Genomic DNA, 18,005 nt, shown 5'->3' with positions numbered 1-18,005 from the left:
TTCTCAATTCTTAGCCTCCACCAAGAGTTGCTATAAATATTTTTTGTACAATTTTCCCCCTTTTCTCTTTTTCATGATTACTATTGTTAACTGTTTCCCTTACATCCTATTCCCTTCCCCATGATATTTATTCTATTATCCATCTTCTTTCATCCTATCACTCTTCAAAAGGGATTTTCTTCTGTCTGTCCCCTCCCCTACTCTGCCCTTCCTTCTTTTACCCCTCTCTCTTTATCCCCTTCCCCTCCTATTTTCCTACAGGGTTAGAGAGATTACTCCACCCAATTCAGTGTGTACATTATTTCCTCCTTGAGCCAATTCTAATGAGATTGAGGTCTTTGAGCCAATACTGATGAGTGTTAGGCTCATTTACTGCCCAGATTAAACAGATTACTACACCCAGTTGGGTGTGTGTGTTAGTCCCTCCTTGAGGCAGCTCTGATGAGTGTAAAATTCATTTACTGCCCTGCTCCTCTCCCATCTCTTCCCCCACTCCTTAAGCCTTTTCTTGTTACTTTCATGTAGGATTTCACCTCTGCCCTCCCCCCTCCCCCAGTGCATTCCCTTCACCCCTCAATTTAACCCTAAAGATGTCATCAACTAGCTAAGTGACACAGTGGATAAAGCATCACCCCTGGACCCAGGGGCATCCCAGCCAAAACCCGGCCTCAGACATAAGACAGTCGCCCATTGTACGACCCCAGGTATGTCCCCCAGCTCCAATGTTTTATGGTTCTCTAGGGTCTTGTATTTGAAAGCCAAATTTGCCATTCATTTCAGGTCTTTTCATCGCAAATATCTGAAAGTCTTCTTTTTCATTAAAGTCCCATTTTTTCCGCTGAAAAATAATGCTGAGTTTTGCTGGGTAGATGATTCTTGCTTATAATCCCATTTCCTTTGTCCTTTGGAATATCATATTCCATGCCCTCTGGTCCTTTAATGTAGAAGCTGCTAGATCTTGTGCTATCCTGACTGGGGCTCCACAGTACTTGAATTCTTTCTTTTTGGCAGCTTGCAATATTTTCTCCTTGACCTGAGAGCTCTGGAAATTGGCTATAATATTCCTAGGAGTTTTCCTTTTGGGTTCTCTTTCTGGAGGTGATCGGTGGATTCTTTCAATTTCTATTTTAGCTTCTTCTTCTAGAATTTCAGGGCAATTTTCCCTGAGAATATCTTGGAAGATGATGTCTAAGCTCTTTCCTTGATCATGGTTTTCAGGTAGACCAATAATTTTCAAATTATCTCTCCTGGACCTATTTTCCAGGTCAGCAGTTTGTCCTAGAAGATATTTCACATTGCCCTCTATTTTTTTATTCATTTGGATTTGCTTTATTGTGTCTTGGTTTCTCATAAAGTCACTGGTTTCCCTTTGTTCAATCCTAATTCTTAGGCAATTATTTTCATCAGAGAGCTTTCGTACCTCCTTTTCCATTTGGCCAATTTGACTTTTCAAGCCGTTGACTTTTTTCTCTTGTCTTTCCTGCATCACCCTCATTTCTCTTTCCATTTTTTCCTCTATCTCTGTCTTCAAAGTCCTTTTTGAGCACCTCTATGGCCTGAGACCAATTTGTATTTTTCTTGGAAGCTTTAGATATAGGGACCCTGATGTTGACATCTTCCTCTGAGGGTGCCCCTTGGTCTTCCTTGTTACTGAAGAAACTTTCTATGGTCTTCACCTTTCTCTGTCAGCTCATCTTGCCTTTCTTTTACTAGACTTTTAGCTCCTTAAAGTGGGGCACTGTTTCCAGGCTGCAGTATCCCAAGCAGTATGATTTAAGGAGAATCAGGTTCTTCATTCACCTGGCCTGTTCCCTGGTCCTTAGATGGCCCCAGACCAACTTGCTAATCAACCAGCTTTGTGTGTTGTGGTTGTCAGCTCTGAGGAGCCTGTGCCCCTCCCCCACCTGGGCCACTGCTACTCAAGCCTACCTCCTGGTTCTCAGCAGGGGTGTAAAATCCAAGTTTTGCCTTAGCACCAGCATAGACCCCTGTAGTCTCCCCCCTGCCCAGGGCTCAGCCCACTCACCAGACTGTGAGCTTAGTTCCAGGCGACAGTGGCGCTTCAGCTGATTCAGAGGCTCTGGGGGTCTCCTTCTCTGGTGAGGCCTTCCTGGGATGGGATCTGTGTCAGGGTGACTGTGGGGTTGGGCTCGACTCCTATATCAGCACAGCAGCTGCTTCCTTCTGACCTTCCAAGCCGTTCTTGGTTAGAAGATGATTTCAGCACATTCTTCTGTGAGTTTTGCTGGTCCGGGCATTTTCCTATGGCGTTATTTGGATGTTTTTTGGAGTGATCGTGTCATGAGTTCGGGAGCTCACTGCCTTTCCTCCGCCATCTTGGCTCCACCCCAGAAGTCCAGCCTTAATTTTTTAATTGAAATATGAGGCAAGGTTCTTACTAAGAGGATGGAGAAAGGGAAAGCCCCAGAGGTTTGAGGTGAATAAAAAGGTTTGGAAAACCTGCTGCAGTGAGATAGTCAAATAATGCCTTGCTGTAGTAGGGGCCCAGTGGAAATCCTATATGTAGTGGACCCAGTCGGTGCAGTTTCATGATTTTTCTCTGGGTTCATTTGGCAGCATGTGAATAGGAGGGAAAACAGTGGACAGAAAGAATAATCCAGGGCTGAGGCTTGGCAGGGCAAAATTAGTGAGGGGATAAGGGGGTGAGAACTGCAAAGTTTACTGAGAACTGATTCCCCACCCAGTCCCCTCTTTCCCAGGCAAATGAATTGCCTGGGGCTGACTGTCTTTGTCATTTCCAGACTCTTGATGGATTTATGGACCTTCCCTCAAGCAACTTATCCCCTCCCAATGTTCCCCACCTTACTCTCAGGACTTTACCTTATTATGTAAAAAGTGTCCACCTACATTAGGTAGTTTCTATTCAGAGTCAGTAGCCTATACTTAACTTAGGAACAGTTCTATTATTTCTTTTGTCAAAGGTTCATTTACATTAATTAGCTTTCTTTGGTTCCTTTTTTGTTCTGTTACCCCATTAAAAACCCTGTCCTGTGTTCCCATCTTTGGGTATTCCTAGCTCCCAAGCTTTGCCATACCAAGAGCTATAGTTCCTCTGCCCCGATTAAAGACCTTATTTCTCCTATATTGATTGTTTCCTTAATTTCCAGGTTAATAGGGGCAAGCGACTTGAGAAGAGAACAGTGTATAGTTGAACTGGTTCGCCAATGTGGTCCATTAACTTATTTTGTTCAACCCATCCTAATTTTCAGGAAGTCTGTTATGTAAGGTTTTTTACTCCTTGCTAAACTGTTCATTCTCCTTCCAAGTCTTTCATCTAGTTTTCTCATTTATTTTCAGTCTTTTCTCAAGAGATCTCATTTCAACTTTTTAGATTCTAGTTTTACTTCTTCAAAAAATTCTAGTTGGCCATACTGTGTTTTTTCCTTAAGGCTTTGCTGGTAGATCTCATGGACATAGTTTCTTCTGGGTTTGTCTTTTGGGTCTTAGGCACCCCTGGCTCCATAATATCTATCATGGATATCTTTTTGTTGTTTCCTCAATCTCCAGCTTTACTTCTCAGGTTGGGACTTTGTCTTAGGAACAGATTCTGTGCACTTTTGGAGAATATCTGGGCCTTATTTGGTCCAGATCTATATTTTCTGGGGTATTGTTGCTATTCTTTTGGGGCATTTATTGTTGAATTCCTCAAAGATCTCAGATGCCATTCAGGCCACAAAGTTGAAAACTTTAAGCCTGCCCTAAGTATTCTGATCTAGGGCAAAGTCTGGTTATTATACTCTTAGTCTTGAGCCATCCAAGCTTCTGAACCCAGTTTGGCCCTGGGCAACAAGCCAACTTAAATGTAGCTAGAGCTCCAGTAGACTAGAGCTGGCCTCTAGCTCCATCTGTTGACTATAAGGTTTTGCAAGTTCAGAGGGACAGAACTGGCTCTGACAGAAAAGGCTCTCACTATCTGAACTCCTTGCCCTTCTTACTCAGCTGCAGGCCGCAGCTGGAGTTTATGAATCGAAGGTCAGAACCACAGAGCTGCCTATCACTTCTGCTCCTGCTCCATGTCCTGGCACATATATATATATATATTGCTCCTGATGGTGCACAGTTTTAAACCCCATCTTCCTTGGATCTATAATTCTATTCTTTGTCCTAATACATAACCCCAGGTTTCCATCCAGTTATTGTTCAGTCATTTCAGTTGTGTCCAATTCTTTGTGACCCTATTTGGGGTCTTCTTGACAAAGGTACTGGAGTAACTTGCCATTTCCTTTGTCAACTCATTTTACAAATGAGGAAACTGAGGCAAACAGAGTTAAGTGAATTGCCTAGGATCACACAGATAGGAAGTGTCTGAGGCCAGATTTTAACTCAGGAAGATGAGTCTTTCTGACTTCAAGCCTGGCCCTATTTCCACTGTGTCATCTAGCTGCACTGTATCTATGCTGAAAAGCTTTGCATGGGATTCCCTGAACAGACCCTCACCCCAGTGCCTGAAGGCTTTTGACTATCTCTCTAGACTGACCTGGGTGTAGATAATGGCTCACTAGTGTTTCTCCTGGTATTTCAGCTCACTATTTGGTATGGTGCCTTTCCTGAATCTTTGCTGAAGAAATTGTGAGAGAGAGCTAGGCCATACTGATTCTTCCTACTCTGCTATCTGCCAATTTCCTTTTTGACTAGTATTACTAAATTAGTGGATAAGGGGTACACTATGGATATAGTTTGCCTACATCTTAGCAAAGCATTGGATAAAGTATCTCATACTATTCTTGTAGAAAAGATAAAGAGATATGGATTAAATGGCAATATGATTACACAGATTCAGGGCTGTTTGGATGGCCAGATACAATGTTGATGGTTCAGTGTCAATGTGGCAGAGGGTATCCAGGAGATTATCCCAGGGATCTATGCTTGGCCCAGTGTTGTTTAACAAAGATTCAAATGAAGGTAAGCTAATCAAATTTGCATCACACAAAGATTGAAGTTATAGCTTAAAGGGAAGGTTTAAAGTATCAGAATCCTAAAGGATCTTGACAGGCTAGAACATTAGACAGAATGGAAGACGAAATCCAATACAAATGTAGTACTGCACATGGGTACAAAAAATCAACTTCATGAGTACAAAATTGGAGCAGCATGTTTAGACAGCAATTGTTCTGAAAAAGATCTCAGAGTTTTAGGAGACCACAAACTCTATGTGAGTCAGTAGTGTGATGTGGCAGTGAAAAAAAAAAGCTAATACAAAATAAAACTCACTACGTTTCCCCTTAAATCCACGTGTCTTTCAAACTTTCCTATCATGTAGATTCCACCAATATCCTTCTAGTCACCTAGGTTTGGCTTTATTCTTGAATCCTACTTTCCTTCACCCTACAAATTCAATTAGTTCCCAAATGCTGTCATTTCTACTAGCACAGGATCTCTCACATCTGTCCATTTCTTTCTACTCATACAAACTAGTGCAGGGACTACAACTACTACAATAGCCTCCTAAAAATGGTCTCCCTGATCCACCTGTCTCCCTTGTCCATCCATCCTTCACAAAACTGCCAAAGTGATTTTTCCAAAGGTCAAATCTGAACACATCACTTCCCTACTTAATAAACCCCAGTGACTTCCTACTGGCTCCAGGATCATCTTTATGTCATCATGTGTTAATTTCTAATTTTTATGTAATTTTTATAATGTGCATAATTATTAGTATAAATATACATATGTATATATGTGAATATAATTTATAAATAGACTACACATATATTGAGGATGTGCTCAAATTTTTTTTTTACTGTTAGGGTATACAATCAAAAGAATTTGGAGATCACTGCCCTAGATAACAGCAAACCCAGGAAGCTTGGGTATGAACTGCTTAACACTATCATGGATGCTCAATCTTGTTAGCAAGTAAGCAGCCTAGGTAACTGCATGCTATGTGCCCTTTGGTGGACAATGGGATACTGTAATCTTTAGAAGACAAATATTCATGAAAGAAACTCTCTCATGGCTACTAGGTGGGTAGGCTGTACGTGGAGGGCAATTCAGATATTGTATTCTCTTACTGGATAATTAATACAATGATTCACTGTCAGGCTTAAAGACATGAGCTAACTTGATGTGCTTATGTGGTAAGGTGCCAAGTATAACAGGTGTCACAAACAGCAAACTAGACACTTGCAGGGAGTGGAACACTTCTTTTTCTAATTTGAGAATTACACATATTTACTCTCCCCCTTCCAATTTCAAAAGTCTCTAATCTTTCCTCCAATTAGAAATCAGACTACCTAATTTTGGATCCTGGTTGTTTTCATTTAATTAATCGGTCCTATTTGATTACTTTTAATGTATAAAAATCTTGTCTCCACCTGTATTCAGGGTCCAGTGCCAAAGCTGAGGAAGGCTACTGGTGATGATTTGTTGGGCAACTGGCATGCATAGCTTAATACATTAATATGCTCAGAAACTCAAATCTTTGTTTCCTGAGTCATTTCATCTTTCACCCACCATTATGTTGAGTTTGAGGTGCCCGAAAGGCAAATAATGAAGTATATCTGTAGCTAAGCAGAAAGGCTAGGGCTAAATATGCAGATCTGAGAATCATCTGGAAAAAGATGCTAATTAAGCCTGTGGAAGGTGATGATACTACCAAGTGAAATAATATACAGGGAGAAAAGAAGGCAGCTCAAGATAGAACCTTGGAAGACACTACAGTTAAAGGGCATAACATGGATGCTTGGATGTAGAACCAGCCAAAGGAGACCAAGGAATGGTCAGATACATAGGAGGTGAACCAGTAGACAGGAGTATCAGGAAAACATAGATAGGAGAAAGTATTTAAAAAGAGAAGGCAGGGGGCGGGTACGTGGCACAGTAGATAGAGCACCGGCCTTGGAGTCAGGAGGACCTGAGTTCAAATCCGACCTCAGACACTTGACACTTACTATCTGTATGACCCTGGGTAAGTCACTTAACCCCAATTGCCTCACCAAAAAAACCCCACAAACAAAAAAATTAAATTAAATTAAAAAAAAGAGAAGGCAATCTACAGTGTCAACTACTACAGAGAGATCAGGAAAGATCAGGGCCAAGAAAAAGGCATTAGAATTGGCCATTAAGAAATCATTTATAACTTTGAAAATGGCAGTTTCAGTTGAATGATGTGGCAAGAGGCCACACTTCAGATGGTATTAAAAGAGTGAGAGAAAGTAAATGGAAGAACTCAACCTATATGATTTTCCCTACCGGTTTAGTCAGGATAAGGAAAGATACAGGACAACAGCTAGTAGAATTGTACTGAATGATTTTTTTTAGAATGGGGGGGAGGGACATGGGCATATTTATAGGCAGTAAGAAGTAACCAGAAGATAGGGAGAAATTAAAGATAAGAGAGTGAGGATGATAGTGTAGGCAATTTTCTGGAGAAGATTAGATGGAATAAAGGGTGTATGGTGAGAAGTTTGCCTTGGCCAAGAAAAGGGTCATCTCTTCATCCAACACTGGAACAAAAGGGGAGATAGTAGAGGAAGATGTCCGAGTAATAGATGAAGAGGAAGTGAGAAGGTAAGGTCATGTTCTCAATTTTTTTCAGTGAAATATGAGATGAAATCTTCAGCTGAGAAAGTAGGGAAGGAGTACAATGGGAGGCTTGAGGAGATGAGAAAACCTGCAACAGTGGAGTAACAAATTAATTAGGGAAAAAAAGAATGTTGGCCTTGCTGTAGCAAAGGGCCAGTTGAGATTAGAGAACAGTCATTTGTTGAAGGCCCAGTCAGCATAGTTTCAAGATTTATTCCAGCCTCATTCAGCAGCATAAGTGTAGTTCCCCATTCCCCATTAGGATATGTAAGCTCTTTGGGGGCAGGGGCTTTCTTGTTTTTTATCTTTGTATTTCCACTGCTTAGTACAATGCCTGGTCCACAGCAAGCACTTAATTTTTTTTCATCCATTCAATAAAAGTGAATCAAAACAAAGGGAAGCACTACCTATTATAGGAATCTAACAAGGGCTACTAGCTTGGGTGTTCATGTAACTCAGGGAAAAAAGCACACAGCAGAAGAGCTGGGGGAAATGTTGACACACAAAATCTTTTTTTAGCAATCAAAGATGCACCTGTAAGTTGGGCTTCCATTTTCTCAGGCAGCCAAGAAGATACATTCTTCCATTGGTGCTGAAGGAACAACAGAAAAGTGCTCCTCAACCCTCCTGGGAGCCCTTTCCCAAGCATCATCAAGCATCAGTGAAAGATTTTACAGACCTACAAGACAATTACTATAGGGTAAATAAATATACACAGAGAATAGCAGCTGTCTCAGCAAGAGAAAGGAACACATAACCAACCTTCTAGAATGAGGCAGCACTGACAGGGAGAAGTATTTTGAAGAAAAGCTGTGATAGAAGAAAATCTCCAAGGTGACAAGCCAAGACCCTAGAAATTATTCCTTTTCCTTTGCTCTAAGAAGCCTAGCTTCTCCCAGACCTGCTCCCTTGATCACATACCACAGGCCAAAGGCTATACAGTACCTTCTCATGCTGCCGGAGATACTCATCACAGGCATTAAGAGTTTCTTCAGCTCTTGATTCTCCAAGGTAACACAAAGAATTGCAAAGCTGCTCTTGCACTAAAGGGTCCTTGTCTGTGACTGCATCTATCAACGTAGTGGCAAGCTCTGAAAATTAGAGAGCAACAAGCAAATATTATGAATCAAAGAACAGAAAGTTGTTTGCAAAAGCCATTTTGCCCTCAAAATTTTTCTCCATCCCCAAAGCCACCCTAATCCAAGGCCCTTAACAATCCATACTTGGGTTACAATGATATCTTCTTAAATCTCCCTGCCTTCTCTGTTACTTAACTAATAATCTATCTTGTATGCAGCGGCCACTCAACTTCCTAATAATTTTTTTCATCATGTCACTCCTCTGGATAATTCTGGCTCCTCATGACCAAACTCCCCATCTAAGCAAATGAGTTTTTCCACAATCAGAACCCATGAAACCTGATCCAGCTGATCTTCCACTACTCTCTCTTACCAAATTTCTGCTGTAATCAGGCAAGACCTTCTACACTACGCTCATTCCAGCCTCTATATCTTTGTTCATGCTGTTCCCCTTCCTGGAATGACTTCTTCCATTCTACCTGTTTAAATCCTTCTCAGTCCCTTCATGGAAGCCAATAACTCCATCTTCTTACTGACTTTTCAGGGTACTTACTGTCTATACCAAAACATTAACTGTACTCTATTTTATATTCAATAATTTATTAATTGTGCTTCTACAGAATTTTTTATTTTTTCTCATGTATGAATGAAAAGATTGTGATGTGTGGCAGTGAATTAATTATGGAGGTATAAAAGGACTGCCTTGCTGCAGTGAAGGCTCAATTGAGAGTAACAAATCTGAGTTTTTTTTCATTCTTTTAAAAATGTACATATCATTATTTTTTCCAATTACATGTAAAGTTTTCAACATCCATTCTTTTTGTTTGTTGTTTTTTTTGCGGGGCAATGAGGGTTAAGTAACTTGCCTAGGGTCACACAGCTAGTAAGTGTCAAGTGTCTGAGGTCGGATTTGAACTCAGGTCTTCCTGAATCCAGGGCCAGTGCTTTATCCACTGTGCCACCTAGCTGCCCCCTCAACATCCATTCTTTATAATATTTTGAGTTCCAAGTTTTTCTCCTTCCCTCCCCTGCCTCGCAATGGCAAGCTATCACATTGAACATATCTCCATGTTGTGAAATAAACAGAACAAAAGGGAAAAACCGCAGGGAAAAAAATAAAGTAAAAATAGTATGTTTTGATTTGCACTCAGTTCCCTCTCTGCATGTGGACAGCATTTTCCATTATGAGTCCTTGAAATTGTCTTGTATCACTGCATTGCTAAAAGCTGTCTATCATAATTGATCATCATACAATGTTACTGTGTAACATTCTCCACCTTAGTTCAGCAACATGTGTGTAAGAGTAGAGGCTATGGATGGTAGGAGTAATCCAAGGTTGGGTTTTTGACCAGGCAAAATGAGCAATAGGATAAAAGGGCAGTGTGGAGTCAAACTGGTTCACCAAGAGGTCGAGATGGGGAGAAGAGTATACCTAAGGGGTGGCAGAGAACTGGGGAGAGAGGGTATGTGTCAAGTGATTCAAGGTTACAATATGGACAAAGAACAGGATTTGGCACCATAAGGCAGAAGGAAGGGTGGAATTACAATACGTGGTCAGATAAGGGAATTTCATGAACATGGAAGCAATGCATTTGTGGGTGATGGTAAAATCAGGGTATGACCATCATTATACATGTCACTGAGAACAGTAGAGAAATAGATCATAAGAAATATATATATATAAAACCTATATCAGATTACCTGCTGTCTAGGGGAGTGGGGAGGGAGGGGAGGGAGGGAGAAAAATCTGAAATCAGAAAGCTTGTATAAACAAATGTTGAGAACTATCTTTACATGTCACTGGAAAAAAAATATTTTTATCAGAAAAAAAAGAAATGAATAAGTTGAGAAAGTAGGAGGTTAAGGTGCTTAAGGAAGTATCAGTATGTGTGTGTTTTGAAATCCTCTAGTATGGAGGCAGGAATTGGGGAGGAAAGATGGAGCCAAGCACTGAACTCATTGAGGAAGGAAGGGGAGTGTCCTATAGGTAATTAGACATAATTTACCAGAATTTTGGTTGGGTGGCATATATGGGTTAAGTGAAACTCAAAGGAGGAGAGATTGTTGAGTGATGGTGGTAGAAGGAGAACCTGGAGGTGGCAACAGGGAACAAAGAGTTTTCCAACTTCCCCACCTCAAACAAGGGGAATAAGTGAAAGTGTATTCATTACTGTAAAGGGTGGCCATGGAGGATGTGTTATCAGGAGGAAGCCAGGTCTCAGTGAGAGCCAATAGATGGAAGGAGTAGGAGAGGAAGAGATCTAAGATGAAAGCAAGTCTGTCATCAATGAAACAGGCATTCTAGAGACCACGATGGAAGATGTGGGTAATGTTAAAAGTATGATATTGTGGCAAAGGGATAAAAGGAATGAGCAGCTGGGGATAAAGAATGAAGCTTGAATAATAACCTCTAAGAGTTCAGAATCAGTGAGATGGGGAAGATTTGACCTGGAGGAGTTTACTTATCATTGAACAGTTTAGATAGATTTTCTTTATTTTTTAAATGAGTTTTATATTTTCAATCAGCAAAAATCCACCTTCCTCCTCAACATTTCCTTCCCCTAATTGAGAACAAAAGAAAAATAAAACTAATTTACCAACATGCAGTTAAGAAAAACAAATTTCCAGGAGAGAAAGGAATAGTTTATCTCTCAGATCTATAGAATGGAGAAGAATTTATGACCAAACAAGATATAGAGAATATTATGAAATGCAAAATGGATCATTTTGATTACATTAAATTAAAAAGGTTTTGTACAAACAGAAGCAATGCAGCCAAAATTAGAAGGGAAGCAGAAAGCTGGGAAACAGTTTTCACAGCCAATGTTTCTGATAAAGGCCTCATTTCTAAAATACATAGAGAACAAAATAAAATTTATAAGAATGCAAATCATTCCCCAATTGAGAAATGGTCAAAGGATATGAACAGGCAGTTTTCAGATGAAGAAATCAAAACTATTTATAACCATATGAAAAAATGTTCTAAATCACTATTGACTAGAGAAAATGCAAATTAAAACAACTCTGAGTTACCACCTCACACCTATCAGATTGGCTAATATGATAAAAAAGGAAAATAATAACTGTTGGAGAAGCTGTGAAAAAATTGGAACACTAATGCATTGTTGGTGGTCTCCAACAAAATGATCCAACCATTCTGGAGAGCAATTTGGAACTATGCCCAAAGGGCTATGGGACTGTGCATACCCTTTGACCCAGTAATACTACTACTAGGTCTATATCCCAAAGAGATCATAGAAAAGGGAAAAGGACCCACGTGAACAAAAATATTTATAGCAGCTCTCTTTGTGGTAGTAAAGAATTGGAAATGGAGGGGATGTCCATCAATTGGGAAATGGCTGAACAAGTTGTGGTATATGAATGTAATGAAACACTACTGTGCTTTAAGAAATGATGAGCAGGGGGGCAGCTAGGTGGCGCAGTGGATAGAGTACTGGCCCTGGATTCAGGAGGACCTGAGTTCAAATTTGACCTCAGACACTTGACACTTACTAGCTGTGTGACCTTGGACAAGTCACTTAACCCTCATTGCCCCGTTTAAAACAAAATAAAATGTAATAATAAAAAAAAAGAAATGATGAGCAGGCAGATTTCAGAAAAACCTAGAAAGACTTAAGTGGACTGATGCTGAATGAAGTGAGCAGAACCAGGAGAACAATACATACAGTAACAGCAACATTGTGTGATGATCAACTGTGACAGACTTAGCTCTTCTCAGCAATACAATGATCCAAGACAATTCCAAAGGACTCATGATGGAACATGTTCTCCACACCCCAAAAAAAAATGCAGATTGAACCATACTATTTCTATTTTTTTGTTTTGTTTTTCTATTTTGAGGTTTTTCCCTTTTGTTCTGATTCTTCTTTCACAACACGACTAACGCAGAAATATATTTTATGTGATTGTACATATATAACCTATATTAGATTGCTTTCTGTTTTGGGGAGCGGGAGGGAGAAAAATTTGGAACTAAAAATCTTACGAATACAAATGTTGAAAACTATCTTTAGGGAGCAGCTAGGTGGCACAGTGGATAGAGCACCGGCCCTGGATTCAGGAGGACCTGAGTTCAAATCTGGCCTCAGACACTTAACAATTACTAGCTGTGTGACCCTAGGCAAGTCACTTAACCCCAACTGCCTCATCAAATACTTCCAGAGTCTGAGCACTGTAAACCTTAAAGCCTAATAGTACAGCTTTGAAAAGCCTATCCTTAATCTGGCTCTATCTTAAATACTGAACCTTACTGACAGACTAATGTAGTAGAAAAAACACTGAGCTTGTCAAATTCAGGTACCATTGCCTACCAGAGGCAGATGGTGGTACAGTAAATAGAGTGCTGGACCAGTAGTCTGGAAAACCTAGATTTAAATACAGCCTCAAGCACTTACTGTGTGACTCTGGCCATCAGTTTCCTCATCTGAAAAATGGGGATAACAATAGCACCAACTTCTCAGAGTTGTTGTGATAATAAAATGATATATTGGGAAAGCATTTTGCAAACCTTAAAATGTATACAAATGCTAGCTATCATCATCATCATCACTAATATTACCAGATGAATGACCTGGGAAAGTCACTTTTCAAAATTTTCAGCACCTTTCAAATCTTAGTTTCCTCCCACATAAAAATGGAGATAACATTTGAACTATCTAGTTTATTAGTTTGGGGGATCAAGCACTATAAGATAATCAACATAAGTGTTTTGAAACTAGAAAACATGATATGTCAATTATCTCCTCAATTACTATCTTATACTTTAACACAAGAAATTAAAAACCATAGGCACATAAACTGAATTTGGCAGGATGGTACAATGGCAAGAACACCAGACATAGGTTCTAGTGTTAATCCCAACTCTGCCATTATATGTGGCTTTGGGTGCTTAATCCTTTTGGAACCAATTTTTCTCATTTGTAAAATTAAAGAACTGGGATAAATGAAGCCATAAAGTCTCTTCCAATTCTAAAATTCCATTATTCTATGCCGCAAAATGAATCCTCAAAAAAAAAAAAAAAAAAAGGAATCCTCCACTCCAGTCAAGACAGTCTTCTGGACTTTCTCCCACTAATTTGCTTCTTCTTTAATGTCTTCTGCTTCTAAAATGCCTTCCCCAATTCTTCTTCCTTTATAAATCCAACTCAAATCCCTTCTACTCAAAACCAGATGATTTCAAAGGAGAAAGGGAACTAAGATGGCATTTCGTTAAATCTATATCCAGGCAAGAATTCCCTCTAACATCCCTTAAAATGGTCATTCATCCTCAAATTAAAGATCTCAAAAAAGAAGGAAAATGCTATCCATCTCCAGAGAAAGAACTGATGGTGTCTCAATACAGATTGAAGCATAACTTTTTTTTAGTTCCTTTTTCTTAAGGTTTTTTTTGGTCTGTTTTCTTTTACAACATGACTAATGTGGAGATGTTTTACATGACTACACATGTATAACTTATATTGAAACATCTCTGGAAATGAATTGCATTTTTCTTAAGTCCTTCAGAGTTGTCTTGGATCATTGTATTGCTGAAAATAGCTGTCATTCACAGCTGATCATCTTACGGTATTGCTGTTACTTTGTATACAGTACATCTCACTTTGCATCAGCTCATGTAAGTCTTTCCAGGTTTTTCTGATAGCATCCTGCTCATCATTTCTTAGAGCACAATAGTATATCATAATCTCATCCCACAATTTGTTCAGCCATTCCCCAATTGATGAGCATCTCCTTAATTTCAAATTCGACTTTTTGGTTTTTATCTCTTTTTGGATACCAACCTAGTAGGTATTGCTAGGTCAAAGAGTACACAAGGTTTTGTAGCCCTTTGGTCATAGTTCCAAATTGCTCTATAGAATGTTTGAATCAATTTACAACTTCACCAAGAGTGCATTAGTGTCTCATTTTCCCCATATCCCCTATAATATTTGTCATTTTCCTCTGCTGTCCTATTATCCAATCGAATAGGTATGAGGTAGTGCCCCAGAATTGTTTTGACCTGCATCTCAGAGGCAAATTTTGCTTCCATATAAAGAAAAAAGCTTCCTGACAAGAATAACTGCCCAAAGGGAGAATTGTGATTATTGTAGGCCATATGGCATTTTCCTTCTTTTTTGAGATCTTTAATCTGAGGCTGAATAACCATTTTTAGGGATGTTAGAGGGAATTCTTGCCTGGATATGGGTTTAACGAAATGTCATCTGAGGTCCCTTCCTCCTTTGAAATCATCTGGTTTTGAGTAGAAGGGACTTGAGTTGGATGGATTTATAAAGGAAGAGGAATTGGGGAAGGCATTTTAGAAGCAGAAGACATTAAAATTGATGTTAAAAATTGCTTTTACATGTAATTTTGGGGAAAATAAAATTCTAAATGAATAGGAAAAAAAATTGCCTCTGAAAGTTTTATTCATTGGTGTTATCTTCCCCCCAAATACTCCAGCCTACCTTGCTCTCTGGTCTAATATGGCATTGATGAAGTGCCACCATATATATAATTCAGTACTTGATTATACACTATATTAAAATGTTCTGTTTCATGTGTCAATTTCCTCAAAGGCAGAAGGCTTGTCTTCTAATTCTTTGTAACTGATTATTTTTCATCCTAACACTCCCTTCTTCCAAACTTTCCTGGTCCTGTTAAAGACACCCCACCATTCTTTCAATATCTCAGGTTTGTAATCTCAGGATTATCTTGGACTCCTTATTCTCCCTGACCCCACTTATCCAATCAGTTGCCAAGATTTGCTGTTTCTAACTTCATGACATTTCTCATATCTAACTCCTTCTCTCCTCACACAGATCAGGCCCTCATCGCCTCTTACCTGATTATTGCGCCAGCTTACTCAATGGTCTCCCAGTCTCAAATATCTCATCACTCCAACTTATCCTAAACACTTCTGCCAAAGTAATTTTCCTTAAGCATAGACCTGACCTTAAGCATATCACTAGGATAACTGCTGTGACTTTCAATTGTCTCTAGAATAAAAAATAAATTCCTCTTTTTAGCATTTATAGCTCTATACAACCAGTCTACAACCTAACTTTCTAGCCTCATTAGACATTATTACCCTCCCACTTCGCAACTTTGTCAAACTGTTCTTTACATTTGTTGTTGTTCGGTCCTTTCAGTTATGTCCAACTCTCTGTGACCCCATTTGAGATTTTCTTGGCAAAGATACTGGAAGGGTTTGCCATTTCCTTCTCCAGCTCATTTTACAAATAAGGAAACTGAGGCAAACAGTTAAGTGATTTCCCAGGGTCACCCAGCTAGTAAGTTTCTGAGACCAGGCTTGAACTCAAAAAGATGAGTCTTCCTGACTCTAGGCCCACCACACAACTTACCTTTACCCACCATACAACTTAGCTGCCCTAACATGCAACACTCTATTTCCCATCTCCTTGCTTTTACATTGGCTGTCCCTCCTTAGCTCCTCCTTAGAGAACCTCTCTCTTATCTTAAAAGGTAGTACAAGAATTACCTTCTGCATGAAGCCTTTCCTAAATTTCCCCAACTGCTAGTACCCACCCTTTCAAACTACCTTATATTTAATAACTTTGCATATATTTGCATTTATTTACTGTATATGCCATGTACGTATTTGTTTTCATGTGTCTCCTTTAGAATGAAAGTTGGTAAAAAGGAAATGTTTCATTCTTTGTACTGGTACCCCAGTATACAGCAGGCACTTAACAAATATTTGCTGAATGACTAAGTGATATGAGATCTCAATCTATACATGGTGATTTCCCAACTAGGCTAAGGTCTCATCCATATAATGACAGTATTAGACTGATGATCTTTAACATCCCTTCAAACTCTAAATTCTAAGATCTCATATACTGAAGTGGAGAATATTGCAAAGTAAGTATCAATAATTCCTTAAACATCACAAATATTATAGACCAAAGCAGGTTTAAACAAGGCCAACAGTTGACCCCAAGCTAACTCCCCCTACCTTGATATTCTTTAGTTTATAAAATGCTTATCTGACCCCGTGCCAGACGATACTTACAGAAGGCCAAGAGACTACTGCAGGATCAATGCCACAGAAATGCTTTCATTTCAAAAATGAATTAATGAAAAAGCATTTTATCAAGCATTTATGTGCTAAGTACAGGTGATGCAAGTAAAAAGAAAGACAGTCCTTGCTTGCAAGCTCTCAACATCAAAATGGCAGCCAACACATAAAAGGTTTCAGCTGCAAGTGTGATGGAAGGGACCAGTCATCCTTAGGGCATTGAAGCAAAGCAAATGGTAATGGCTCTCTTTAAAGTCATTTCTATTAATAAAACCCTGTCGGTATCTGATGTTGAACCATCAAGGATTCTTTTTTTTTAAAAACAGGGCAATGGGGGCTAAGTGACTTGCCCAGGGTCACACAGCTAGTAAGGGTCAAGTGTCTGAGTCCAGATTTGAACTCAGGTCCTCCTGAATCCAGGGCTAGTGCTTTATCCACTGTACCACCTAGCTGCCCTCCATCAAGGATTCTAATGTGGGGAACTTCTTTTTCCTGGGTCTTTGATAGCTGTGACTGCCAAAGAAGCAAAGACTAAAGCATCTGTGAAGACGTTGTTGGGGGTACCAGCACAAAGGCAGCTCCCATGAACCAGAGCTGCCAGGACCAAGCTAGGAGAGGCAGTGTTCTGTTTTGAGCTCTTGAGCTTACCTGACCTCTCAAAGGGTTGCTCCCCTCCATAGTAACTGCAAGAAGCATTCATGATTTGTATTAAATTGCCATTCCCAGGTCTTTGGCATTTGGGATCCTAAGCAGGGTATCAAGGAGGGGGTCTGCAGTCAAGGTGGTTTGACCTTCCTGGCACATGCCACCTCCCCTCTCACTCACTGTGCTTTGCTGCTTCAGCAAGCCTGGTCTGCCTGCCTTTTCTGTAGCTGTCAAGTTGTTGGCAGTTCATCTGTATTTGTTGTTGTTGTTTGTCCTTTATTCTCTCTTTTTTTAAATTGATATCTTTGTTTTGTTATTTTTGTGGGGCAATGAGGGTTAAGTGACTTGCCCAGGGTCACACAGCTAGTAAGTGTCAAGTGTATGGGGCCTGATTTGAACTCACATCCTCCTGAATCCAGGGTTGGTGCTTTATCCACTGTGCCACCTAGCTGTCCTCTGTTCTTTATTCTCGAAGAGGACCATGACATCGGGGTGATGTCATGACTTCCACTGAATTGGATTTAAGTGACGGAAGGACTGTGCAAGGTCACCAAATCACTCTCTCCTCCCAGAGTCATCTGAGTCCAGGGGCAAGATATACACCAGGATGACTGGATATGGCCCTGGATGGTTTAAAGCAATTTAGGGTTGTAACTTGCCCAGGGCCACACAGCTGGTAAACGTCTGAGGTGATATTTGAA

At 39.9% G+C, this 18,005-nt stretch overlaps 1 protein-coding gene across 1 annotated transcript in view; it reads right to left on the bottom strand.

Annotated features, from left to right (window-relative positions):
- The window catches only part of MROH1 (maestro heat like repeat family member 1), a 177,452-nt gene that overhangs the window by 135,584 nt on the left and 23,863 nt on the right, over positions 1-18,005 (bottom strand). Inside the window, 1 exon segment of the mRNA XM_043977158.1 lies at positions 8,491-8,636. Coding sequence (XP_043833093.1) covers positions 8,491-8,636 — 146 coding nt within the window.

This window comes from Dromiciops gliroides, chromosome 1 (genome assembly GCF_019393635.1).
Source record: "Dromiciops gliroides isolate mDroGli1 chromosome 1, mDroGli1.pri, whole genome shotgun sequence".
Classification (NCBI taxonomy): domain Eukaryota; kingdom Metazoa; phylum Chordata; class Mammalia; order Microbiotheria; family Microbiotheriidae; genus Dromiciops; species Dromiciops gliroides.
The sequence above is the reverse complement of the archived record's forward strand: the minus strand, read 5'-3'. Positions and strand labels throughout refer to the sequence as shown.